Here is a 27,442-nt window from a genome sequence, read left to right as displayed (position 1 = left end):
TTTAAACATCCATTAAGCAGCTACTAAAAAACTTTATCAGTCTTATTTAAAAAGACTAAGCATCTTACAGATTCTGCAAGGGTTATATAATGTATTACGGGGGTGTTCACACTGTGGGTTGGGACCCACTTGGGGGTCGCACAGTGGGATAGGGTGGGTCGCACAGTCGCTTGGCTGTAATGTGGATGACACAAAAACAGTTTAGCCCAATTAATAGCCCCTTAATAGCAATAGCCCCTTTCACACATACAGTACTGGTAATTTACTGGTAAATTGCAGGTAATAGGTCATGTGTGAACAGAACCCAGGGTTTCCCGCAGCACTTTGCAGTTCGGGCGGCCCGCCTAAGCTGAGAAACCCTGCCGCCTTAACTAGGTCATACAAAAAAAACTAATTTTGCTACACAAAACTGACTTGCCACTGACTTGTTTTTCCGCCTAGAATGCAAGTAAATGCTTCTTTAAGCACTTTTATATTTAAAAGACCACAAGAGCCACAAGTAACTTCTGCTTTCTCGCCAAATTTACCGGTATTTTGATACTGGTGTGTGAATGTCTTACTTGTAAAAAGACGGAACGTCACTGCGTGTGTGAACAGCACATTTTTATTCACTGGTAAATTCATGGTAATTTACCAGAATTACTGTGTGAAAGACGCTATCGATAATGATTTTGATAAGACAAGGTATTTTGATATTGCAATTAAACTTACATTTCTTTGACAAAATTGACAAGGAAAATTTAAACAAGTCAATAATAAAAGACAAAATGTGTTTCCTCAAATTTCCATTAAAATGTGTTATCTTTGTGTTAGTGGGTCCCATTTTGCGAAATGAAAAGTTTGGGAACCCCTGATGTATAAGCACTCTATATTCAGTAAGAACAAGGCAGGTGATACTCACTGGCAGCATAGCTTCAGCCCACTCTCCATGTCCTCTCTGGAGCAGTTTAATGCGATCGATGTCATAGCAGATCTGGACCAGATCTCCCACCATGAACTGAGAGCTCCCCCCCTCAGCACCAGCAGCCACCTCTCCACTGCGCACCACGTTTGCTTTGGTGAGTACAGCTGGGTTAAATGTCCACCTAGAAAGCAGATGTGGTTTATTGTTTATTGCTTCACAAAGAAAAAATCATGGGCTCACAAGTACAGCTGTTTTCTGAGAGGTTTGTGTTTTTTAATAAGCACACTTAACATTAAGTCAAGGGATACCTAATACATTAATGATAACCTAATAGAACCCATAAGGATTTAAACTAAGGATGCACCAATATGATGCATTAAAACTAGCCTACTTAGCTAGATGTGTTAATATGACTGTATTGAATGAAACAGAAATGACATTACACTTGCCTAGTTATGAAGTGTGCATTTACAAAACTAATGGTAAACATGATGAATTAATATAACGATAAACCAAACTTTTAAGCCACTTCACTCTGTAGATAATATTGCAGGATCGTTGCATTGGGCCCGTATGGTATTTGCATTAGGGATGCTCCGATCAGGATTTTTGCAGGCCGATACCGATCACCGATTTGTTGTCTTCGTGATCGGCCGAAAACAATGCCGATACCGATTTTTCAAGCTGATATGCAAGCTCTTTGATGACTGTAACTTTAAAAAAAAATTCTAGATAAAGTAAAACCACAGATGTTGCCTTTATTATATTACTTGCAGTAATTAGGTATATTATTGTTTTAACAAAGAATCAAATAAATTAGCACAACAAATATTTCTTCTGCAAAGAGAAATTTAATATGCCTTTAAAAAGGCTTATGTCTGTAAAAAGTAATGAAAATAAAACAGTTAACAGTCTTTACTGTATGAATTAAATATACACGCATTCGTATGAAGTACAACAGTTCTTTAGTGAAGAGCAGAGAGTGATTTTATTGAGAGATGATTTAGGTTACTGTAGCTTTAAGACTTGACAGAGATCGTTCTGTTCACGTGCACTGATGACAGGCTGCTGTGTGTGCGCGCGGCGGGTGTATGCAGACGAGAGCAGCTGTGAGGAAAATTAAAGTTTAAACACTCAAAACTTTAAAACGCATGCAAATAATAAACTTTTGACATGAGGATGCAACTGTCCGCGATAGATATGTGTTGTATACGCTGTTTGATGGGGATGTGAAGACGGGTCGCGATGTTAGGACCGGACCGCGTCCTCATAGAAAATACACATATCTCTGTAAAGGCAAAGAGAGAAATGCAAATCTACACGTCGCTCATCAGCCACGGGTTATAAAAATGCTCTCACTGCGTAAAAATGGTCTCTACGTGCAGCCGCATTGAGGAGCCATATCATGACAGACAAAGGTAAACAGAAAGATCGGTTCACGCGATCGGCAAATTTAACGAGGACCGATCGAGTCATTTAATGCCGTTATCGACCGATACCGATCTGCGGCCGATCGATCGGAGCATCCCTAATTTGCATCATCTTTGTAACAACAGCAACATCACTATTAGAATGATAATAATGACATTCCTCACACATCAGCTAATAAGTAAAGAATAATTGATGATGGGCAATTGAATTATAAGAAAATAATGCACACCCAATAATGCAGACGCTTCGCGTTGTGCCGTTACACCGCGGGTGTGCATTATTTTCAAATAATTCAAAGAACCGAAGTAAATTATTCATCTTATACCACAAACATTGCTCTGGTGCCTATTTTTAAGACATTTGACAAATTAGGTGTGCGGTTATCAAAAATAATGCATACCACGGAACACATCTAAACCAATCAGAATACAGCATTCAACAGACCTGTGGTATAATATAACAACAAAAACTGAAATATTGTTCAATTTGTCTGAGAGGTGCTGTGTAGCTCACCTGTTTCCACTAGGGTACTGCACAACAATGTCATGGTCTTCATCGATGCCACAGACAGTGCCTGTAGTGGTGAGCGTTTCAAACATGCCATCTGTCCAGCCTCCGTGACCATGCTGCAATGACTGAACGATCTCCAGATCCAGATCAATGTTGACCAAGTCTCCTATTTGCAGGCCTCCTGGGTTCCTGTTCCCATTCTGCTCACCTATATAAAGTCACAGGGTAAAGTTTAAATGATTAATCAGCATTTCTGCTCAGGGTCATTATGATCTAGACCAGCGTGTTTTTTTATTGCTTTTAGGATACTAAACATCTGGCCAAAATAAGTCATTTTAGTATAAGATTCTTGTATTAAACCTTATACTATTGGCTGGAACAGCAAAAAGTCAATTATGGAGCAGGTTCAAAAAAGCTTTTATAAAGGAATGCTATAATGAACTTAAAAACCAGCCTCTCCACAGCATCTAGTGCTGACACCTAGTGGAGGCAACTCACAATGTTCAAAAAGGCCCTTTTTACACTGCATGTTTGAAGTGACTCAATTCCGATTTGCAATTTACTCTCGGATATGATTTCGGATATGACCGACGAACATGTAAGCAGGAAAAAGCACATAGATTCTCAGATTAGTTTCAGGCCGCATTCATATGTGGAAATAAATCGGATACATGCATTCGCAACTGCAATGCAAGGGGACAGATCAGATATTCCTGTGTTGAGACGCGTCATATGTCACTTAGGTGGACGTCTACTCAGGTGGACACCAACCGCAATCACATAACTCTTCTTAGCAGCTCAATAGACCCCGGCTCCGGATAGGGGAGTAATGCTGAAGTTTTAGGTCTTGTTATAAAAATAAAGCTGAAAATTCTTGTACTTAAATATTGTAGAGAATGTATATTACCAATATATTGAACCATCTAAACAACAGTTTTTTTCTAAACAACTAATAATAGAATTTAGACATCAGAAAAACTTACAAGCTTTCTATTTAACATGAGGGAAACATTAGGATGGTCCTTATTTTTCAACTTTTAAAAGTTCATGCTCTAACCCCACCAATATGTTTGAGTAAATAATTTAAAAAATTGGTCAATTTTTTTCAATATTAATTAATGTTTAGAGGTTGCTCAAGACCTTAGAAGTTTAACACATTTGCGTATTATGTGATACTTTGTGCTAGCATAGCATATATAATTGTTTAATAATATATACTTATTGCAGCAATGGACTTAATTGACCATGCTCCATGCAATTAATACTCCTGTTTTAGTTGTGATATGTCTTTCAAAGCAGGAAAACTTCAATGTGAATGAAGCACAATAGACAATATACACTGAGACACTGGCTGAATCAAAACACCAAGCAAGTCCGCTATATTGTTACTCGGATCAGAAGAGACTGAAATAACTGGAACAAAGTTACCCTCCAAGAAGCAGGTTTTATGTGTGTTGTGCGTTTTTAAATGGTACAGTTTTTGCAAAAATATTTGATTTCGGAAATATTCAATAGCTTTGAGCAACCTCTAGATATCGTAGGAACATTTCAAAATTTTGCACAGTGTGTTTTTATTGATATCCTAACACATTAAGGGCGTGAGAGTTGAACATTTTAAAAAAAAATTGACCCATTATAATGACCACCCTAGGGAAACATGCATGTGTTTTGGACAAAAACGGACACATGTTTTTGGGAGACAACATTCTTTGTAGGAATTCTGTGAATTAAAAGGCACACACCAGATGCAATAATAAACAAAAATGGTGAAGGCACGGCTCTTTAAAGAATATTTATTTTATGTAAATTTTTGTATGGCCATTAATGAGGAAGAAGCAACATTATTGATGTGACATTTCTTTGTTATTGACGTGACAATTCGAAAACTTAAAAAGCACTCAAAAATGCTTTTAAAAACTTTAAAAGAGATTTTGAGTATTTAAACCACCATTGACATCTGAGATATCAGTATGGTGAAAAGATTTGGGTTAAAACTTTCCTTTTTATAATAAGGTTGACATTTGCATGGAATTGCCCATAGTAATTTTGCCTATGTCCACGTGACATTAGGGCGAACCATTGACATTTTGTTGCAACTAAACGCAAGGCCGAATTAAACTGTCCCGGGTCAGTATGTCTACCTTTAATTGTTTTGCCAACTGTTTAGTGTAAATGCAGATGTCGGATACGAGTCATTTTTAAAAGATGATGTAAGCGGGTTGGACATAGTCAACAAATCGGAATTGGGCATCAAGATCTGCAGTGTAAATCCAGCTTTAATGAAGACGGAAATGACTTAACTTGATGCATAATGCTTGATTATCCCTCCAAAACATATTGTAATGATACATTGATGATACATTTAGACAATTTCACTACTTACCCAACACTGGACAGTGGTCCCTGTAAAAAGTTCCTCCTTTGGCATCTTGCACACATTTCAGATCAGACTAAAGAAAAAAGTTAGTTATCACAAATTTGTTTATAAATGTTTAGGCCACATAATAAAAAAATATGTGCATAATATAAGGTTCATTCTAAACAGCTTAAAGCCCAGACTGTGATACATTTATCTGCATTTCATCATCTTTTTTCAGATCTAATTAATAATTCCAGTGGCAGATGGCTGCGCACAACCTCTGGATGTATTGCAAAAACAGACAAAAGCTTTTGCCCAAACAAATGATTGGCTGAAATTCAGATGTCGCAGAATGTCTCTCAGCCAATGAATGCAAAGCCCATGACCACGGCACACTTTCTGCAGGACGTGCCCCCAATTGCTTTTCCTTTGGTCTTTACGTTGATCTCTCTCTTATGAAGACAGAGAAAGGGAACAGACGTCTTTTATCATGTAGATAGCTCCTGCAGCTGCCTTTCACAATGGCTGCCCTGCACATGGCTCTTTGTAAAGAAGCCCGGCTTGCGGGACAAAAAATCTGTGTGTGGTGTAGCGTATGTGTAGGGGGGTGGGTGGCTACACAAAAGGCCAAACTAACTGCCATCATTTGTGTGAGTAGTGGTGGGGGTGGCTCACCATGCCCTCGAATCCCACTCGGTAAAGGTTCTTGGCCCCGTTGTCCCAGAGGACGTAGGCTGCGCTGTGGGGGCTGGCAGCACTCCAGTCCTGGATCTCAGTCACCTGAAACAGAGGAGGATGGTGAGGTAGAGAAAAGGAAGTGATCCAGACAAGATATAGTGAGTGTAGGAATTGAGGAGGACTATTAATCTTTGAAATTTCAATGGTTGCCCACACATCAGCCACAAATACAAAAGACTACACTCTGATTCAGACAGCTTGCAAAAGATCACAAACGTTGCAATAATATCATTATGCAATGTAAAAGCAGAAAGGTGCTTTGTAAATTTTCTCAATCAATAATGTTACGTAAAGGCCAGTTTTTTAATAATTTGGTGGCCAAAATTTGAAATTTTGTTAATGCATATATTTAACAAATACAAAAAAAAATATCAACCGTTCTAATGCTGAACCATTCTAAGGATGGTAAAGAAGGGTTGCAGTTACTTTTCCACTTGAGCCTGGTTTAGCAGATCACAATTACAAACCGTCCTCAGGCCAGAATTATCAGCATGGTTGACTAATAGACGCTGGGGTCTGGGTGTTCACTAGGACAAGTCCAAGTTAACTTAGTCAAGTGCGTAAGGCAATTCTACCATCACAGGTGATTCTGATTGAGAGTGAATTCAACTTTTGTGCCAGAATTAGGCATGGGCTGGTTACCGAGGTTTTAAAGAGTCAAGGTTTCAAAACAATTAACATTTTCTAAGGTATGAGCTGTGTTTACATAAAATGTATTAAATCATGAAGTCATGTAATTGATTTGATGTTTTATATGTTTTTATATGTTTTAAATTAAAAGTACAATATATTGTGTCCAGTTGAAAAGTTGTTTGAAATTATTTTCACCTTTAAAATAACATTTGAAAATAACCCAGATTGCTGCTGTAATTACAAATAATTGATTTAACCGCCTATTACAATATTCATGTTAAGTAGGTTCTGTGCTTCTTCAAATAGGAGTGGCTTAAAGGCGGAGTACATGATTTTTGAAAACCCTGGGTTGCCAATGTGTGGGGCTATCAAAGAAGGTCCAGATTCTATTGGGGTAGGGGCGTGTTTGTTTAGATGATTTCAAATATCAACATTGGCTTTCAGAGATCATGCACCCTGTCTTTAAAATATACTAGTCAACATTTTAATAAAAAAAAAAAAATAAATTATACAAAAAAGTAGTGCTTTTGGTTAGTAGCCTTATTTTTTTAGGTTTAACTACACAGAATTCATGATAAATTAATGTATTTTATAAAATGTCATAAAACTGGGGCCCCCCTGGCACCATCTACCCCTGTTACATACATGCAGGGTGTGTGTATGTGTGTGTGTATTATCTTTGTGAAACACGCTTGCTTTTGCACATTTTGCTTCAGTGAACATGCATTACATGTTGCAGCTTTTAAGGGGGAATGCCTTCAATCCAGAGAAGAGGCAGGGCTAACATGTTGAGACATTACCTTTCCTCTTCTGCCATTCCCACCATCCTGATCTTCCCACTGCCAATCCACTCCCCGTACAACCCGCCCTCCTGCAAAGATGCCCCGGGCTGAGATCTTCTTCGACTTGCGACGAGATTCAAGAAGAACTCTGTGTATACACGTACAAGTAAATTACTAAATACAAATAACAAACAAATCAAGTAATAAAAAACAGAGATATGAACATACTTGAAAATGAGAAAATAGGCAGTATAACACAAATGTAGTGCATTAGAACTATAACATAAAAGGGAAAAAAAAAGATGTCAACTGATAAAATAGGTGGAGTTGGAGAACTAACTCCTGCAACTATATGGGGCAGTTTTCCAGACAGGGTTTATATTAATCCCAGACTAGGCCTTTGTTATTTTAGAACATTTAAGTAGTTTTGACAAACATACTTTACAAAAAAGCATTACTGGTCTGCATTTTGAGACAAAACAATGGCACTGATGTATGTTAAGATATGTCAGTGCAGGATGTTTTTAAATTAAGCCAGCGCAAACATCCGATTTATTCTGGGACTAGGATAAACCCTGTCAGCGAAACCGCCCCTACAGAACCACACAAGCCATGTTGCCAGATAGTTTCTCTGGTTTTCCAGCTTTGGTAACATGCTGTATGTGAGACACATCAAAGGACAAATGAACTACACTTTGAGCATAAAAGCAAAGAATTAGCAGCTGTAAACCAAATCAAGAAAAAGCAGCTGCCAAAGGAAACACCCAGAAACATCTTCACAGCAAAGCCTGACTTCTGCACTGTCTTTGTCTGCTATACTGCAGTAACCATTCTCACAAGGGAAATGCAGTCACACTTAGTTGAAAGGGGACCAGCTGTTGAGCTGACCTATTGTTTCTTTGAGCTCATGTTGAGGGCAGTTATGGATGACTGCCACGAGAGACATCTTAACTGCTAGACTCCTTAATAGCCTAACCATATGGAGACCATGAAAAAGACTTTACTCACGGCACGCCAATAAAATGAAAAAGATGGCAACTTGAGACACAAAATAGCAACTTGGTTTTCTACATTTCAAGTCAAAATGTTTACAAGGGTAGCACAGGGCCAGCATCTACTTGGCTGCCAGACTATAAATTAGATGTTTATTTATATTATATATGTTTTAAAAATACATAAGTCATAAGTAGAATACATCACCTAATAAGCATAAAGCCTAGCAACCAAAGAACAGCGTGCTGGCTTTAACTTTACACTTTCTTATAAAAAATCCTGACTATTTACTGACCCCCATGTCATCCAAAATGTTCCTTTTTCAGTCGAGAAGAAATTAAGTTTTTAAGAAAAACGTTCCATGATTCTCAATTTAATAGACTTTATTGGACCTCAACAGTTTACGTTTCAATGCAGTTTAAAATTTTCGTTTCAACAAAGGGCTCTAAACGATCCCAAACAAGGCATAAGGTCTTATCTAGCAAAACAGTTGTCATTTTTGGTAATAAAAATAACAATATGTCCTTTTAAATGACAACTTCTCATCTTGCATCAGCCGTGTGACGCTCCAGCACAACCTCATGTAACGCCTAATTGTCAATAATGTTCTGGGATCGCTCCCGTAAAGAGGACCTAGTAAAATTCCCATAACATTCACGGAAAGCATTCAGATTAAACAAGACGTAGAAACAATGCCGTGAAGGCATGTTGTAGTGAGGATGCGCGTGCCATTGCAACCAGAAGTTGTGGTTCAGCTCTTTGACACAGCGATTTAAACGCAGATCAACATTTACGACAAAAAATGTTAGCAAACTGGACTGAAGCAAAGATCAGGAAGCTTGTCACTATCCACGCAGAAGCTGAGATCATTCACCAGCAAGAAAGAACAGGGCATCATGCACTTCTTATGATCTTGTCATAAACTAAAATGCATTCGTCTGGGTTCTCGAGAGAGAAATTAGCAAACTTCAGAAACTGTGGCAAAACCCTACCAAGTGCAGGACTTTAAATACGTCACATATCTTTACAGGATCTTTACGGTATGTGTGTGAAAGCACGCACAGATTCCGAAAAATCATTGGCAGTGTGAACGAACCAAAAATCAAGCAATCCCGGACAAAACCCGAACACATTTTCCGTAATCACTGTGTGAAAAGGGCTAAGGAGTCAGGAGTACAGGGAGCAGAGCCATCCTCACCTCTCACTTCCAGGGGTGGTGATGCGGTAGAACCTGTGGCGCAAGTGATGCTTGTCGCCATGGTAACAGGTAGTACAGAGGTCATAGTTGGTGCACTCTGCGCATTTCCATCGGATCCCGATGATGGGCTGCTGCCGACAGGTGTCACACATGGTGCCATCATGTTTGATTCCTGTAACATTGTAATGACATGTTTACGAGTTAATGGCTAAGACGTTAAGATAGTTTAAAAAAACAGTTCTTCAAGATGACATGTCATGATATTTCTTGAATTTATTTTAAACAGAAGTTATTTTTAAAAGAAGCTGCATGCAGCTGTTAATAGCGTAGTTAACTCATTAAATAGAAAATTTGTACTTTAACAAATAAAACTTTTACACTGCATTAGTAGTAACTTAAAATAGTGAACATTAAAACAAATAAAGCAAGTAAAGTCCTAGCAGCCAAGACATTTACCCTCCACATTATACTATAAAAAACTTTAATAAAAACAACATTTCAGTGTTATGCATGACCCCCTTTCTCTCTATATATCATTACTTGTGTCCTTGCTATGTACATTATATACACTTGACTTACAGTGCCACTAAATGTAAACAATTTTAGTATGCATATTCTTGGGGATTGGAACCCATGACCTTCGCGCTGCTAACGCAGTGCTCTACCAATTAAAGTACAGAACACTAATCATTATAAAATTTGAATATTTCCTTATCTACAAATGCATTTTGCTTTTACCGTTCAAATAAATGTTGTTAAAATGGTGATAAAAATGCGATTAAAACAGTCTCACCTGTGGGCGCACTGTCTAAAATCCTCACGTCATAGGCTCCGGAGCAACGGTAATTGGCGGCTGTGCCGTTATCCCACACCACAACCACTTCTTCCGGGCTCTCAAAACTCCTCACGGTGCCGACGTGCCCCTCTCCTCCATCCTGTTTACCCCACTTCCAGTCAGGCCCGCGGATAACTCGAGCACCAACTCCTTCCATCATGACTCTGTTATTCCTACCGGTGGTCATTTACGAGCAAGTAGCGCAAAACAAAAGACGTTAGCTAGCAGTTTAGCCAGCTCTGAAATTTAGAATTCGAAATCGAACTGTCGTCCTGTTTTACATCTGGGTCTGTGACTGACGATAAAAGGACACTTATCGATATGCACAAGAAAAGTGGGACTACCCACGCTATAGACTTTGAACAATTAAAAACAAAAACAAGAGCCACTGCAGCAAGCGAGTTTGTGTATCATATACGCCGTTTTGTAATATATGGCTTTGAAACCAAAGTAAACAAAAAAAACTTAAGTTTCATTAACATTATTAACTAAGGCAAAACGGTCAGTTTCAGTCTCTAACGGCCCGTCTATTAGCAGAGGCCAGTTAGCTAAATTTGGCTAACCAGCTATAGCTAACCTCCTTAAAGTTGAAAGTAGTTACCAGACGTTAACGAAAACGCTGCAAATACTAAAAGATAACCGTCGTTTTTGTCAAGAAAATAGAAAAATGGATCGTGAACTTTGCAGTACGGCTGAAGACGCTCAACAGATGGTCCAACTTCGCGTGACGCGGTAATGTCTGCGCGAGCCGCTCTCCGTTGAAAGCGCCTGCGAAAAGCTCCCAACGCAGAATCGCCCTTCTCTCAAAAGCGTCTCTGTTGGAATGAGTGAAAATTCCTGAATAAGTGTCTACAGGTCAATTTATCGCATTTCTTTACGCCTGAAACAAATGCACACTTGCGTCTGTAAACAACAGCAACATCGCCTCGGATGAGAAGACCTTTGTTAGTGCTTTCCCAAGAATTCCACTAGCAGGACTTGAAATTTCCTCGTCGAAAATGGTTATGTGGTTAACTGGGTAAGATAACCTCAAAGCACCTGCAAAAATTGCCAAAATTGATGAAAAAGCGTTCTCGCAGGACGTTATTTTGGGCTGCGACTCAAGATGAACGCGTCGCCATTATTGTCAATCAGAGCTGGAGCCAGAGAGCGGAGGGAGGTGGGACTGTTTTGGGATCCAGCAGTTCTCGTGGCGTAAGATGACGTCACATCAGAATTTAAAGCGACACGAGCACAGGCGCAAAGTCTCTTATAGAGTATAATGTACTGCTACACGAATTTATTCTTTCAAGTTGTTTTCTTCATATTTGAAACAAATCGATATTTTTTATTTTGCGTATAATTTACACTTATTGTTTTATTATTATATCTTTTTACCCTTGCATTTTCATTTCATACTATAGTATTAAAGGGGACATTTCACAATTTAACTTTTTTAAGATGTCAAATAAATCTTTCTTCTCTTCAAAGGGGTGCGAATTCAAAAAATGTGTTCGGAGTGTCATGTGTGTTGCTCGTCATTTCAAAATTTGTGTTTGTTGCGTAACAGAAAATATGTGTTTGTTGCTGAACAGAAAATCCTATTACCTTAGGGGGCACTCGCATGTAATGCAAGTGTCATACAGTATAATGGTTGAATATCTGCTCGGTTCCCGAAAAGCTAACTATTGCAGCATAAGTATATTTACCAGACAAATTATGTGAACGCTTTGTTCTGGACAAGCTAACTATTGCGACATAAGTATATTTACAAGATGAGTAAAAAAAGATTTTGTTAAAAAGATATTTCTTTAGTTTAGACTTAAATTGATTGACTGTGTCTGATTCTCAAACATTGTTTGGTAAATCATTCCAGAGCTTAGGGGCTAAGTAGGAAAATTATCTACCACCTTTAGACACTTTTTATATTCTAGGGATAATTAAGTGACCAGAATCTTGCAACCACAGTGTACACGATGGATTTTATTCTGATAGTAGTTCTCGAAGATATGAAGGTATCTTATGTTATGTTTCCTGATAATGTATCTTAGAGGTAATATATACAACAAGAAAAGGATAGGGCCTAGAACTGATCCCTGCGATACATCGTATTTAACCTGAGAATTACATAAATTTTTCTTATAAATGTAAAGTGATAGTGGTTGGATCTAAACCAGGCTACCGCCAACTGACACTGATGCCAACATACAGAAAGAAAAGTATGTGAACCAACCGTGATTTGCCATAAAATGTGATTTGATCCTTATCTCGGTCACAATAATAGACAAACACAATGTGCATCAGCTGACAACACGCAAATAATTCTAGTTTCTTGTGTCTTTTTTGAAAACAATCATTAAACATTCACAGCGCCGGAGAAAAATGTAAGTGAACCCTTCTGTGTCAGAAGCTGGCAAACTGGAGTCCAATGAATAAAATGAGTTTAAATGTGTGGTTAAGTGCCATTTTGATTGATTAAAGACACACAAACATTTTAAGATTGCTGTCCTTAAAAAGCATCAGCTCTTATGAACCATGCCTCTCTAAAGATATCCGAATGTTTAGACATCCATCAGTCTACTGTTAGACAAATTGTCTATAAATGGAGCCAGTTTAATACTGTAGCTACCCTTCCTAGAAGTGGGTGCACAGCCAAGATTCCTAAGGTATGCCGAATACTCTATGAAGTAAAAAGAACCCTTGAGTAACAGCTAAAGGCTTAAAGACATCATTGAAACTGGCACACATCTCTGTTCATGAGTCTACCATACGAAAGTCTTTGAACAGGCACAGTCAAGTCAAAACACACTCATATTCAACTATACATCTGTGTCACACCTGCTGCCATAATAATTGTTTGCACAACACACATGCAATCCTGTCTCACTGTTATATGAGTTTATTTGCAAATCAACCCAAATTATGTCTTTTGCACATTACACTTACCAACTGTTACCAACTGCAGCCATATGCAAAGATTTTTGCAAGCATTCTCTGTTCTGTAATCAGGATCACAACACTACTGGTGGTCGATAGCCTATAATATTTATTATATGCAGGTGTCTTGTTGTTTATGTATTGTTGTTGTACTGTCTTCTGTGTGGTACTGTCTGCACTAAATTACTTTTTAGTCCTTAGCCCTGTGTTGTTTTATGTAGTTCTTCAGAGTCAGTATGTATGGGTGATTCTCACGAAACCATTGAAACACCACGGCACTAATGATTTTAGCTTTAAAATGTGTAATATAGTAACATTAAAAAGCATCAGAATTAACACCTTGCACCTGTGTTCTACCTTGCACAATGTGTGATTTCAACATAAGAATTTATAATTGGAAATTTTATCTCATTTTCTGCTGAAATTCTCATTACCGCAATGTGTCCGGCTGTGTTTGAACATGCGTTATGTTGTAATTTAATCAAATTAACACAAAAATATTAAGAAAAAAAATAAATGGATGTTTTGCTAGACTACTTTAGATGACAGAAAAAATATTTACTGAATATTCATGTATAATAATAATGAAGAAAAATTATGAAAATGATGTGTCCATGCCTGATGTTCTCATCCTCCGCAACACTTTTTGAGAACAGTTTAAGCACACATACAGAATTTTTATAAAGTTTGATTTTGAGTGACCAAGCACATGGACCAGTTACTTCAAGATGGCTACCAGGTAAGATCATTTTTACAGTTAATTTGAAATATTGTCTTGTCAGAATGCTTACACGACATTTTGATTATCATTCCCGCAACAGATGCTTATTAAATGTTAATTTAATTAATAGAAGCTAATACTTTGATTTTAAATGCATGTGCAGAATCTCCAAATTATGTTCTTTCGGGTTTGTCATGTCATTTTGAAAATATGTCAGTGTTGATGTTTTCTGACTGTTGCGGTAATGAGATTTTTTTAGGACAATTTTTTTTTATTATGTTACATAAAGTGTTAAATGATAAGTAAAAGTTTTAAAATTAATGTTCCCATTTACTCCAGACTTTGTTTTTTCAATGTCTGGTGGGAAAAAAAGTAAATTTAAGCAATTTTTACATTTTCATGCTTGACATTTTTAAAACCAAGTTTTCGTGAGAATCACCCATGTAGCATCATGGTCCTGGAGATACGATGTCTCATTTCACCGTACTATACTGCTAAAATACACTGCTTAATATACATAATATAGACGTGTATATGGATAGTTGTCAATTATTTCCCCCCCTCACCGAGGAGAAAGGCATAAAATAAAGGTCTTTTATTTTGTCTTCATTCCGGATGTCGTCATGTTGACGAATTTGAGAAGTGTCAGCGAAGCTAGTTGAACGGAAGAGGACACCAGTGGAGGGCATTACATGTAATGCTAAATCAGTAAACTGTTGTCGTTAAAAGTTTGTCATTACCTATTCGGAAATGTTTTCTCTTTCAACCTGCCTTCAGCCACAGGTAACCCATTTCATCTGTTCTCGCCGTTTGCTTTCATAACATATACGTGGTGGCTAGCCGGTTAGCTAGCACATTTTAACTATCACACATGTTAAAGCTCAAGACCTGGACGATTACTTGTTGTGCCGTAGTCTGTTTTAGTGGGACAATCATTGCGTTTCATTAGCGATTTTTACGTTCCATAATTAGTGCCATTTTGCTGCGTGTTTGCAAAGCCGCTGTATAAGTTAACCGTGTGTTACATTGTTTCGTTCTGACGTAGATGACCATCATAACATCTCAATATCTCAACAATAATTTAAAATACGTGTATTTTATGTAAACAAAAATAGAACTTTAATTCTAATTTAATCTTTGGTGTTATTCCTACCTAAGGTAACAGTCCAGCTAAGTCACCTCATCAATGCCCTGCACTCTTTGAGGGGTTCAGTGAGCAGCAGTACATCATCCAATCACAAGCACAAAGACAACACACCTGAACCAGAACAGAACTGCACAGAGGTATCTGCATGCATTATTATCCTGCTGTTTTATGGAAACAAGCACTTTCCTTTCTTAAGTCTCAAAGTTAAACCTTTTTTATCTCTTAATTTTTGGTCATGCACCGTGAAGCCATCATGGAACCTTAAAGATTTAGGTGTGACGGATTTAGGGATCGATCAGCTGAATGATCTGGTGGACAGGCTTCTGCCCCGTGTTACTTGCCATGAATCTTCAACACTGATGACTGTCCCAAATATCTGGAGGACCTCCCATCTCTCCTCAGATTCCTTCTTTCTCAACAAACATGGTAAGACGCAGAATAATACTACACTTTGTAAATAGGCTTAGATGAGTGTCTGTATTAATACCTAGTATAGTAGTTGATATGCTTTAGCTGTGATTTGAGTTAAGGTCATTTGAATTGCTATCGAAAGTTAAGTTTGGGCCACAAAATCTGTTTGTTTATGTGTGTTGCTGCTGAAACTGTTTATTATATTATATACCTAACCAGTTGTTATCTTGCTCTTTCTTCAGGTTTTTCAAAGATGGGTGGTGTTACTTCTGTGTTTTCTAGACAGAACATATCGCCTCTCCAAACACTGAGTACAGACCTAAAATATTTTCCATGTAAAGTGTGCAGCTCTAATTATTCATTTATGACACAGTTATGGGCATAGTCTTATAAAAACTGTGGTGTATTTTGGCGGTTTTTCAAATCTGTTTATTTATTTTCAGTGTTGGTCCCAAACCGAGGCTTTAAAACTTTAAAGTCCAGAACAAGGCGGCTGCAGGGTGGCTTTGAGAGTCCAGTCGAGCCTGAGGGATTTACACCATCTTTTATGAAGGTCACTCAGATAACAATATAATGGTTCCTTTTCATTTTAATTGAACTAATTTATTGTGTACCCTAAAATAGTCGATTCTGTTTAGTCAATCACACAATCCAGTGGTCTGGTGTTGCCAAGCATTAAAGTTGTAAACAAGATGTTCATTAGCATATTGATCATAAAAGAAACCTTTTCACTGTAGTATAAAACGGTTCCCCAACAATGGGTCTCATTCATTAATAATTGCGTACGTTTTTTGTATTTATACGCACACTTGATCTTCTCGCGCTTAATTCACAACACGTTCATATGCACAACATGAATTTGTTCTTATACTTGTTTTTAGTTAGTGAATTTGGAGTGTTCTACATGAGCGGCCGTGTGCACAAGGTTGGTAATTTGCATAAAACACGTCCAAACCAGCTCCATATAAGGGCTTTGCGCAAAGCTGGTCCACAGAAAATTTTAGAGCAGTTTGTCATATAAGCAAAAGAGCTTGAAAAGAAATCCTTGATCATATTTATTATCGGTAAAGTTCTGTTTTACTTAGCATTTTTTATTTGGGAGGTTTTGCTGTCGCTGGAGTAAGCCAGTGCTGTCCACCGACCGGATTAACATTAAATAAGTATTGGATGTGTTAACAAATATGCCATTAATTAATTGGACAGAGATGCGCATCTGTATCTAAAATAAAACGTGACAATGACATTTACATTAGGCATTAAGCAGACGCTTTCATATAGAGATTTAAAAAGTGAGGAAAGGAAAGATTTGTCATTACGCGCATCATCTTTGTGTGCTGAAAAAATAAGTAGACTATAATAATGTATAATATAATGTATATAATAATAGTAATACAGATCATGTATAAAAATATGTAATACAGGTAAGGTAAGGTATTTTTATTATCATTCTGTACATGTTGACACATGAGAACGAAATATGTACTCAGGACCAGTGGCGTAAAAAAAAATTAACATACAATGTACATTAACTAATTAAATCATAATTTAATTGACTAAAATTATTTAAAATAAAGTATTAATAAAATAATGCCTAAAAGTACACCTTCTGTAATAAAAAAACTACTACAGAAAATATAATCATGTAAATTTGATATATAAACATTGTAGCCTAGTATTAGTTATAGCGTACGTGATTATTGCGTAAGTAAGAGTGGTTTTAGGTTTTCTTGAATTTTTGCGTACATTTTGATATGAAAATTTTTGTTGAATTACGATTTGTTTGTGAAAACATCCGTACGCACATCTCGCGCACAAATTTGTGCGTACACATGCTAAATGAATGAGACCCAGTGTCCTTATCAGGCTTTTGGGGCTTATTTTACAATACAGATCTGCTGCTATATGTTGTCCACCATTAATATGCATTTTCTCTAATTGTTGTAAGCTTAAAGAAATGGTGCACCCAAAAATAAAAAAAGTATTTCCACTCATTTTTTACAAACTAAATAATATGTAATTCATATGAATGTATTCCAAAGTGTACTTTTGTGTATTGTGTATTAAGTGAAGTTTATTTGATCATTTGTGCCTTTAGGGCTTCCTCACACGAGACAAAGGGCCAGATGTTGAAACTTTAGACAAGCTCCTTAAAAACAAAAACATTCCTGAAGGTCAACATGATGCTTTTAAAACTGGTTTTGCAGAAGGTTTCCTTAAAGCTCAGGCCCTAACACAGAGAACACAAGGCAAGTATTAAATTAACAACAAAAACTATTTTGTAGGATGAGTTATGTCCTTATTGTTTAGTGTCTTCTGTACTGCTGTTTTTTGTGTATTTTTGAAAATTTATTTATTTATTTGCCTGCAAAAGAATCATTGAGGAGGACGCGACTGATTCTGTTGGTGCTCTTGCTGGTCGGCCTTTATGGGCTCTCAAAAACACCTTTCTTGTCAGGTAGGATTTCCATAAATGCATCTGCATGCCTGTTTGCATGATCTTAAACTGTTAATTGATGACATTATCAGTTCTCTCATTTGTGTTAGGACCTGTGTGCTTTTTAAGTATGATGTGTAGTGCTCTGTGTGTGCGGTGTGTTTGGAGTGTGAATTGTACTGTAACCGTTCCGACAGTGCGATTCCGAACCACATCAGGCCTGGACTCGGCAGTGGACCCGGTTCAGATGAAGAACGTCACTTTTGAGCATGTGAAGGGTGCGGAGGAGGCCAAGAATGAGCTTCAGGAGGTGGTGGAGTTTCTCCGGAACCCACAGAAGTTTACCGTTTTAGGTGGAAAGCTTCCAAAAGGCAAGATTTCAACTTTTGTCTAAAGATTTGCCTCTTAAAATCAATACAATTTTAAGATGCGTTTGTTGCTATCAGCACCATTTGAGGCTTTCAAGTGAAAACACTAAATAACGTAAACACCTACCTTAGTTTTTCAATTTTGTGATGTGAGTATAGAGGTAACATTTCTAATACATCCACACGTATTGTTGATAAATTGATAATTGCAATTTGATTTTTTTTTCTTTAGGTATTTTGTTGGTTGGGCCTCCGGGTACAGGAAAGACACTGCTGGCCCGTGCTGTGGCAGGTGAGGCAGATGTGCCCTTCTACTATGCGTCTGGCTCTGAGTTCGATGAGATGTTTGTTGGAGTCGGTGCCAGTCGGATCAGAAACCTTTTCAGAGAGTATCCCCAGACTTCCCTGTGCTGTCAAATCTGATGTGCTTCTCTCTTGCGTCATAGTGCAGTGATCAGAGGTGCAAACTCCTCACCTGTTGGTGACAATTTACCTTTTTGAGATCATAATAGGTCACCTATGAGATTTGCGTAAATTTTTTGATAAGGTTGAGCCAAAAGTGATTCTGATGTCTTCCACCTCTAGGAGAGGCTAAAAGTAATGCTCCTTGTGTCATCTTCATTGATGAGCTGGATAGTGTTGGAGGCAAGAGGATTGAGTCTCCCATGCACCCCTATTCTCGACAGACTATTAACCAGCTTCTAGCTGAGATGGATGGGTAAGTCACACTACAGAGTGCAACTTGCAACTGCACTGAGAAGTTGTTGTGTGATATTTTTTAACTAAGTGTTACATCTACTAACTGAGTGTTTAACATCTGCAGGTTTAAGCCTAATGAAGGTGTCATCATAATTGGTGCAACAAACTTTCCCGAAGCTTTGGATAAGTAAGTAGATTTCTTTAAAATGTTTCTTGTGTGAAGGATTTTTAAAGGTGCACTCAGTCATTTCTTTTTTGTCCTTGTTTGGGAGTTACTGACACCTAGTGGCATGAATGTAGCATAACAAAACAGATGTTTTAGTGCCACTGTGGAAATGCTGTTAGTGGTAAGCCATCATTAGGGGGATAGTTCACCCAAAAATGAAAGTAATGTCATTGGTGAATCACCCTCATGTCGTTCCAGATTTGTGGGACCGCCGTTCATCTGCGGAGCACAGTTTGGGATGTTTTGGATTTGGTCCGGGAGCTTTCTGACCCTCCATTGAAGATCTACGTGCGGTGTGCTGTCCATGTCCAGAAAGGTAATAAAACATCCTCAAAGTAGTCCATGTGACATCAGTGGGTCAGATAGAATGTGTTGAAGCATCGAAAATACATTTTGGGCCAAAAATATCAAAAATTACGACTTCATTCAGTATTTTGTCTTCTCTTACGCTTCTGTTGTGAAGCGCAAGCGTGAGACTAAATTCACGGGACTGCATTGACCCGGACAAGGTTGGGCAGTTTTTTTTGTCAAACGTACAGCGTGCATCTTCCTCAGACTGTAAACGAAGCCTGGGCACACAAAAAAAAAAACAGCTGCACATAACACGTCAGCGGCGTCACTGCAGTCACGTGACTTTAATCTCGCGCATGCGCTTCACAACAGACACGGAAAAGAAGACAATGCTGAATAAAGTTGTAATTTTTGTTATTTTGGACCAAAATGTATTTTGGATGCTTCTACACATTCTAACTGACCCACTGATGTCACATGGACTACTTTGATAATGTTTTTATTACCTTTCTGGACATGGACAGTATACCGTTACTAGATTTTCAATGGAGGGTCAGAAAGCTCTCAGACTAAATCTAAAACATCTTAAACTGTGTTCCAAAGATGAACAGAGGCCTTACGAGTTTGGAACGCCATGAGGCTGTTCTGGGAGCAAAAGTGTCCAATAGAGAAGGGTAACAAAATGGTTTTTAGATGTCTGCCCGTAAGTGAAGACCCACCACATTTATCAAATAAATCAACTTTATTCTGTTAATCTGTAAAAAATACAAGCCTGTGAGAAGAATATCTAAATATTATCTTGTTTTTCAGCGCTCTTATTCGGCCAGGCCGCTTTGATATGCAGGTCACCGTCCCCAGACCGGATGTGAAAGGCCGCACTGAAATTCTCAAGTGGTACCTCAAGAAAATTAAAGTAGACTCAGGTTTGTGTTGCCCAGTACTAGCCAATGTGGCATTTAAGTGTACCTACTGCATTCTTTTTGTGAAAAATAAAGTCATGCATACCCTCAAAAAACTGCAATTCTTTTTTTGTCTAGCTGTGGAGGCTGAAGTCATTGCGCGAGGAACAGTAGGGTTTTCTGGTGCTGACCTGGAGAATCTTGTTAATCAGGCCGCGCTGAAGGCAGCTGTGGATGGTAAAGACATGGTGACCATGAAGGAGCTGGAGTTTGCCAAAGACAAAATACTGATGGGTCAAAAAGTTTCTTTCCTAGTTAGCATGCATGAATTGAGTTTGGGATAGAACCTCAGTTACTATGAAGTGTAAGATAAATACGTTTTTTATTTTCTCTATTCTCAGGTCCAGAGCGCAAGAGTGCAGAGATCGATGAGAAGAACAAAGAGATCACAGCGTACCATGAGTCAGGACATGCCATTATTGCATACTACACCAAAGGCGCCATGCCTATAAATAAAGCCACTATTATGCCAAGAGGGCCCACTTTAGGTCATGTGAGTAACTCTAGTTGTTATTTAAATTTTTTTAAAGCAACATATCAAATTCAAATATTTAACCACCTTTTAATTGAATGCGAAGTTGCTGCAAATAATGAATTTTTTACCTTGAAGAAATATCACGAGAATATTCAATGTATTGCAGAACCCCATTTAAAGGGACACTCCACTTTTTTTGAAAATATACTCATTTTCCAGCTCCCCTAGAGTTAAACATTTGATTTTTACCGTTTTGGAATCCATTCAGCTGATCTCCGCGCTAAAAAATAACTAAAGGGTTTGATATTTCTCCTATTTTAAACTTGACTCTACTGTAGATTCATTGTGTATTAAGACCGACAGAAAATTAAAAGTTGCGATTTTCTAGGCAGATATTGCTAAGAACTATGTTCTCATTCTGGCGCAATAATCAAGGACTTTGCTGCTGTAACATGGCTGCAGGAGGCGCAATGATTTTGGAGTGTCCCTTTAAGTGATTGTTTAGTTTGTGTTTAAAGGTTTTAACTTCTGAGTGCCATAGAGGTTAGAATTTTTTTTAATAAGTTTTAATGGGACAGTCACACGGTTTTGTTCTTTTCTCTGTAGGTGTCAATGCTTCCAGAGAATGACCGTTGGAGCGAGACACGTGCACAGCTACTGGCTCAAATGGATGTCAGCATGGGTGGTCGAGTGGCTGAGGAGCTCATTTTTGGCAATGAGAATATCACCACTGGTGTGTTGCTATAATATTTCCTCTGCTGTTGCGATGCCATTCAATAAAATAATAGTGCTTATTCAATGTGCTGAAAAACGATATGTGGCAAATTTGAGTTTGTGATCTTTTTTGTGAGTTATTAGCTCATGATAACTCTCTTAAAGGATTAGTCCATTTTCTTAAAAAAATAATCCAGATAATTTACTCACCACCATGTCATCTAAAATGTTAATGTCTTTCTTTGTTTAGTCGAGAAGAAATTATGCTTCTTGAGGAAAACATTCCAGGATTTTTTTTTTCATTTTAATGGACTTTAATGGACCCCAACATGTAACAGTTTTAATGCAGTTTAAAATTGCAGTTTCAAAGGATTCTAAAAGATCCCAAACGAGGCATAAGGGTCATTTTTGACAAAAAAATAAATAAAAATATGCACTTTTAAACCACAACTTCTCGTCTTATCTCCGGTCCTGTGACGCGCCAGCGCGACCTAACATAATACGTCATCGTATCAAGAGGTCACGGATGATGTATGCGAACCTACACCCCAGTGTTTACAAGTGTGGACAAAGAGGACTGTTCCGACATTTTTATATGTGGAATGATGCTAATTAATGTCTTTGTGTCAATTTATTGTTTAAAATGGTCCGCAAATGTGCGTTTCATATATGTAACACGTGACCTTTCGACTTCATTGCGCAATTATGTGAGGTCGCACTGGTGCATCACAGGACCAGAGATAGACGAGAAGTTGTGGTTTAAAAGTGCATATTTTTTATTTTTCTTGCCAAAAATGACAATCGTTTCGCTAGATAAGACCCTTATGCCTCATTTGGATTGTTTAGAGTCCTTTGAAACTGCCATTTTAAACTGCATTAAAACTATTACGTGTTGGTGTCCATTAAAGTGAGAAGAATTCTGGAAGGTTTTCCTTAGGAGGCGTGGTTTCTTCTCGACTGAACAGAGAAAGACATCGGCATTTTGGATGACATGGTGGTGAGTAAATTATCTGGATTTTTTATTTAAGAAAATGGACTAATCCTTTAACATCAATCACTTTATCTCTTGTAATAACTGTTAATAACTAAAACCAAAACATCAGCCGCAAAAGTGCTTTGCTTCCAATTGAAGGTATGCTACACCTGTCAGTAAACATACAAATAAAGATCATTTTAGATGTTTAATTACTATTTGGAGCATTGATATCTTTAGACCAGTAATTCTTAAAGTGTGGTCCGCGGACCACTAGTGGTCTGCCAACCAACCCTAGTGGTCTGCCAAAGATGACCTAAACTAGGCAAGTGTTTATACAATCATCACTTATTTAAGTAGATTTTTAATGCACTTGCGAAACTGTGATTTCAGTTCTTGCCATTCTGTTTTAATAATATAACAATGGATCGGTGGCTAAACCAAAGTCGAGTCAAAAGAAAAGATCAAGCGTCAACTGAAAACTTAAATGTAGCTTATTCTTCCTATTTTGTCGTTTTGTGGGGCCGTGTTAGAGTGGGATTCTGTTAGGCGGTCCTCAGGAAAAAATTGAAAGAAAAAGTGGTCCTTGGGCTGAAAAGGTTTGAGAAACACTGCGTTAAACTGTGTCCTAATGTACGTTTTTTTTTATGAAAACCTCAAGTTTGATTGAAATCATCATATTTCCCTTCTTTTCCCTGTAGCTCAAAATTAGACATTCAGACTCATTTATTTAAATATGTGAGGGAAGAGTAGATAAGTCAGAATGGGTTCATTATTTCTATATTGATTTGTTATTTGTCTGTAGGTGCATCAAGTGATTTTGACAGCGCTACAAAAATAGCCAAAATGATGGTGACCAGATTCGGCATGAGTGAAAAGGTTTGTCATTTTTTCAAATATAGCTGCGCACTCAGGCTGTGTGCAATTCTTTTTTTTTACTTTAAATGTATTGTTAATGAATAATACATGTCAAAAGAAACATTAATTATAAGTATGATATGTAGTGCTGAAAAACATAGTGCAGTCAGTGTCTGTATTTTTTGTGTGCATATACATTTGTTTGTGTCTGGAATACAAGATGTTGGCTGTGCAGGGTGTTTAAATCGGTTGCTGATGAGATCCATGATGCTTATGATGCTGTATGTAATCTATAATGCTTGCATGTCTGTGCACAGAAAGGCAGTTCACTAGGTTTGTGAAACAAAAATGTCTGTATTTATAAAAATATGCATGCAGATTGTCTAATTTTTGTGAGTGTTTTGTCATAGTTGGGTGTTATGACGTACACTGACCTCACCAAACAGAGCCCAGAAACACAGGCAGCCATTGAGCATGAAGTCAGGATACTTCTGAGGGTAAACCTTCAGTTTCTAATCTAATCTAACACATTCAATATTGCCTTTTTTAATCACACACATTTTCTCATTTATGAAATGATGTACTTCAATGTAGAATCATTTGTTTTTTTATAATAAATTCCGGTTCTTATCTGCCTTTAGTTAATAAGCATAACTGTTATCCTACTGTAATTTGGTGTTTGTGTTATCTAGGATTCATACGAGCGTGCTAAAGTGCTCCTGAAGTCTCATGCAAAAGAGCACAAAAATCTGGCAGAGGCTTTATTAAAGTATGAGACATTGGATGCCAAAGAGATTCGAATGGTCTTGGAGGGAAAGGCGATCCAGAGCAGATGAGAGCTCACCAGGATTGTCAGGCAGTGGAGTGAGAACAATGGACCCTTGCAAGACATAAATGTACATATGCAACCATGAGCTTGGTAGGTCTGCATTTCCCATTGATTGAATTGTGTCCTTTTTATTATTTCTAAATATTTGCTTTACATACTCATAAAAAGGTGAACCGGGATTGTTTTCTTCCAAAGCCTGAATAATGTGGTTATCTGTATTGTATTATTCAGCATCTATTTCACTGTGCCATTGACTGTAGTAATGCCTTATGTGGCACTTAAGTGAAGCAGAAGCTGATTTTGCATAAATCCTTAGGCTGTAAGTTTACCACAATTTAGTAACCTGCTGCTGTTCACCTTGTCTGAGCCGGACTGAGTATCTTTCATGGTGGCCTTTGAGAAATGTAAGGGACTATGAAATGTTTCAAAGCACTTAGGTACAGGAATATTTGTAATTTATTTGGTTCTGAATCCCACTGTCAATAGATAAACCTCATATTGTTCTGAATATTTCCCCAAAATAATTCAAAATGCCACACGAACTCCTTTGCAAAGTTTCAGTCTCAAACTAAATGTGTTTAATCATGTTTTACACACACATCATGTTATAGAATCTCATTATAGGCCAATTCTTGAACACAGATTATTCCTAATCCTCTGCTTGAAGTGTTTCATTGTGATATCCTCATTGACCCCGCCTTTAATGTAGTAAAGTGATAGCTATATATTGTAGCTCTCATTTAAGTCTACATCATGTGCAATTTAAGGAATTTTCAAAATAGGCACAATTTTCCAAACCCATTCAAAGAAAACGAAATAGTTTTATTCTATACATGTGTTATTTATTCATGTACAATAGCTCTGCATCTATGAGTTTACTTTGACTCCATGTATGTTTGCTTTTTACCCAAGCTTATTTTAGTTGTGTATACAATACCTATTTATGATCAATAAAACTAAACAGGGACATTGTATTGTTGTATATAAGTGTATAGATTGATTTTAGTCTTGCCTGGTTTGTAATTTTGAAATACTTTTTCTTTTGATGCTGTTGCACATTAAAGATTGAATGGGCTGAACTAAATAAAGAAATATATACCACAGTGAGACTCTTATGATTGGTATTTTCAACTCATATTTGTATTGTGACAACATCTGCATTGGAGAAGCAGTACGATCAATTAAAACAAACTTGTTTAATAACTACACATAATTTGGTCTTGAGTTAAAGTCCAACATTTAAAAAAAAAAATAATAAGATTTGACAAGCATTTAAAAAATTACTTTGCATTTTCCTGCTGTTCAATATTCTCTTTTTACATAATACAACAGTAAACTAAAAGATAAAAAATTACACATACAAAAACATAATATAAAATAATACCAATAGTAACAAAACTTGGGTGAGGGCAAATGTATACTGAATGTTCCAACTAGCCTATACAGTCTTGTTCAAAATAATAGCAGTACAATGTGACTAACCAGAATAATCAAGGTTTTTATTATATTTTTTATTGCTACGTGGCAAACAAGTTACCAGTAGGTTCAGTAGATTCTCAGAAAACAAATGAGACCCAGCATTCATGATATGCACGCTCTTAAGGCTCTGCAATTGGGCAATTAGTTGAAAGGGTTGTGTTCAAAAAAATAGCAGTGTGGCATTCAATCACTGAGGTCATCAATTTTGTGAAGAAACAGGTGTGAATCAGGTGGCCCCTATTTAAGGATGAAGCCAACACTTGTTGAACATGCATTTGAAAGCTGAGGAAAATGGGTCGTTCAAGACATTGTTCAGAAGAACAGCGTACTTTGATTAAAAAGTGGATTGGAGAGGGGAAAACCTATAAAGAGGTGCAAAAAATGATAGGCTGTTCAGCTAAAATGATCTCCAATGCCTTAAAATGGAGAGCAAAACCAGAGAGACGTGGAAGAAAACGGAAGACAACCATCAAAATGGATAGAAGAATAACCAGAATGGCAAAGGCTCAGCCAATGATCACCTCCAGGATGATCAAAGACAGTGTGGATTTACCTGTAAGTACTGTGACAGTTAGAAGACGTCTGTGTGAAGCTAATCTATTTTCAAGAATCCCCCGCAAAGTCCCTCTGTTAAAAAAAAGGCATGTGCAGAAGAGGTTACAATTTGCCAAAGAACACATCAACTGGCCTAAAGAGAAATGGAGGAACATTTTGTGGACTGATGAGAGTAAAATTGTTCCTTTTTGGTCCAAGGGCCACAGGCAGTTTGTGAGACGACCCCCAAACTCTGAATTCAAGCCACAGTACACAGTGAAGACAGTGAAGCATGGAGGTGCAAGCATCATGATATGGGCATGTTTCTCCTACTATGGTGTTGGGTCTATTTATCGCATACCAGGGATCATGGATCAGTTTGCATATGTTAAAAACTTGAAGAGATCATGTTGCCCTATGCTGAAGAGGACATGCCCTTGAAATGGTTGTTTTAACAAGACAATGACCCAAAACACACTAGTAAACAGGTAAAGTCTTGGTTCCAAACCAACAAAATTAATGTTATGGAGTGGCCAGCCCAATCTCCAGACCTTAATCCAATTGAGAACTTGTGGGGTGATATCAAAAATGCTGTTTCTGAAGCAAAACCAAGAAATGTGAATGAATTGTGGAATGTTGTTAAAGAATCATGGAGTGGAATAACAGCTGAGAGGTGCCACAAGTTGGTTGACTCCATGCCACACAGATGTCAAGCAGTTTTAAAAAACTGTGGTCATACAACTAAATATTAGTTTAGTGATTCACAGGATTGCTAAATCCCAGAAAAAAAAATGTTTGTACAAAATAGTTTTGAGTTTGTACAGTCAAAGGTAGACACTGCTATTTTTTTGAACACACCCCCTTCAACTAATTGCCCAATTGCACAGACTTAAGAGCGTGCATATCATGAATGCTGGGTCTTGTTTGTTTTCTGAGAATCTACTGAACCTACTGGTAACTTGTTTGCCACGTAGCAATAAAAAATATACTAAAAACCTTGATTATTCTGGTTAGTCACATTGTAC

General features: G+C 37.5%; 2 protein-coding genes across 6 annotated transcripts in view; one reads left to right on the top strand and one right to left on the bottom strand.

The window, feature by feature from the left end:
- mib1 (MIB E3 ubiquitin protein ligase 1) overlaps positions 1 to 11,557 on the bottom strand; it is a 64,350-nt gene extending 52,793 nt beyond the window's left edge. For 2 of the 4 annotated variants that reach the window (XM_055202761.2, XM_055202762.2), the window contains exons 1-7: positions 10,342 to 11,556; positions 9,549 to 9,720; positions 7,376 to 7,505; positions 5,880 to 5,984; positions 5,229 to 5,295; positions 2,849 to 3,053; positions 902 to 1,085 (exon numbers count right to left, since the gene is read on the bottom strand). In XM_055202761.2, coding sequence (XP_055058736.1) covers positions 902 to 1,085; positions 2,849 to 3,053; positions 5,229 to 5,295; positions 5,880 to 5,984; positions 7,376 to 7,505; positions 9,549 to 9,720; positions 10,342 to 10,570 — 1,092 coding nt within the window. In that variant the 5' untranslated portion in view covers positions 10,571 to 11,556. Of the gene's footprint in view, positions 1 to 901; positions 1,086 to 2,848; positions 3,054 to 5,228; positions 5,296 to 5,879; positions 5,985 to 7,375; positions 7,506 to 9,548; positions 9,721 to 10,341 lie in introns of all 4 variants that reach the window. The other 2 variants (XM_055202763.2, XM_055202760.2) reach the window with 2 other exon arrangements.
- Positions 11,558 to 14,630: 3,073 nt separating this feature from the next.
- yme1l1b (YME1-like 1b) lies at positions 14,631 to 25,507 on the top strand. 2 transcript variants are annotated; one of them, XR_012357813.1, is made up of 19 exons: positions 14,631 to 14,803; positions 15,179 to 15,304; positions 15,416 to 15,593; positions 15,821 to 15,913; positions 16,022 to 16,131; positions 17,674 to 17,824; positions 17,950 to 18,033; positions 18,210 to 18,383; positions 18,613 to 18,770; positions 18,971 to 19,098; positions 19,204 to 19,266; positions 20,407 to 20,519; positions 20,634 to 20,789; positions 20,897 to 21,048; positions 21,637 to 21,763; positions 23,523 to 23,596; positions 23,796 to 23,908; positions 23,986 to 24,072; positions 24,268 to 24,284. XR_012357813.1 is itself a non-coding variant. In XM_073853956.1 (18 exons), the coding sequence occupies exons 1-18, from the start codon at positions 14,771 to 14,773 to the stop codon at positions 24,409 to 24,411; spliced, it is 2,151 nt and encodes a 716-aa protein (XP_073710057.1). In that variant the 5' UTR covers positions 14,632 to 14,770; the 3' UTR covers positions 24,412 to 25,507. The 2 variants fall into 2 exon arrangements, 1 of the variants encoding a protein (XP_073710057.1); XM_073853956.1 differs by lacking the exon at positions 23,796 to 23,908 and having other exon boundaries at positions 14,632 to 14,803; positions 24,268 to 25,507.
- Positions 25,508 to 27,442: the final 1,935 nt, after the last annotated feature.

This window comes from Misgurnus anguillicaudatus, chromosome 2 (assembly GCF_027580225.2).
Source record: "Misgurnus anguillicaudatus chromosome 2, ASM2758022v2, whole genome shotgun sequence".
Classification (NCBI taxonomy): Eukaryota; Metazoa; Chordata; class Actinopteri; order Cypriniformes; family Cobitidae; genus Misgurnus; species Misgurnus anguillicaudatus.
This window is presented reverse-complemented; position numbering and strand designations above follow the sequence as displayed.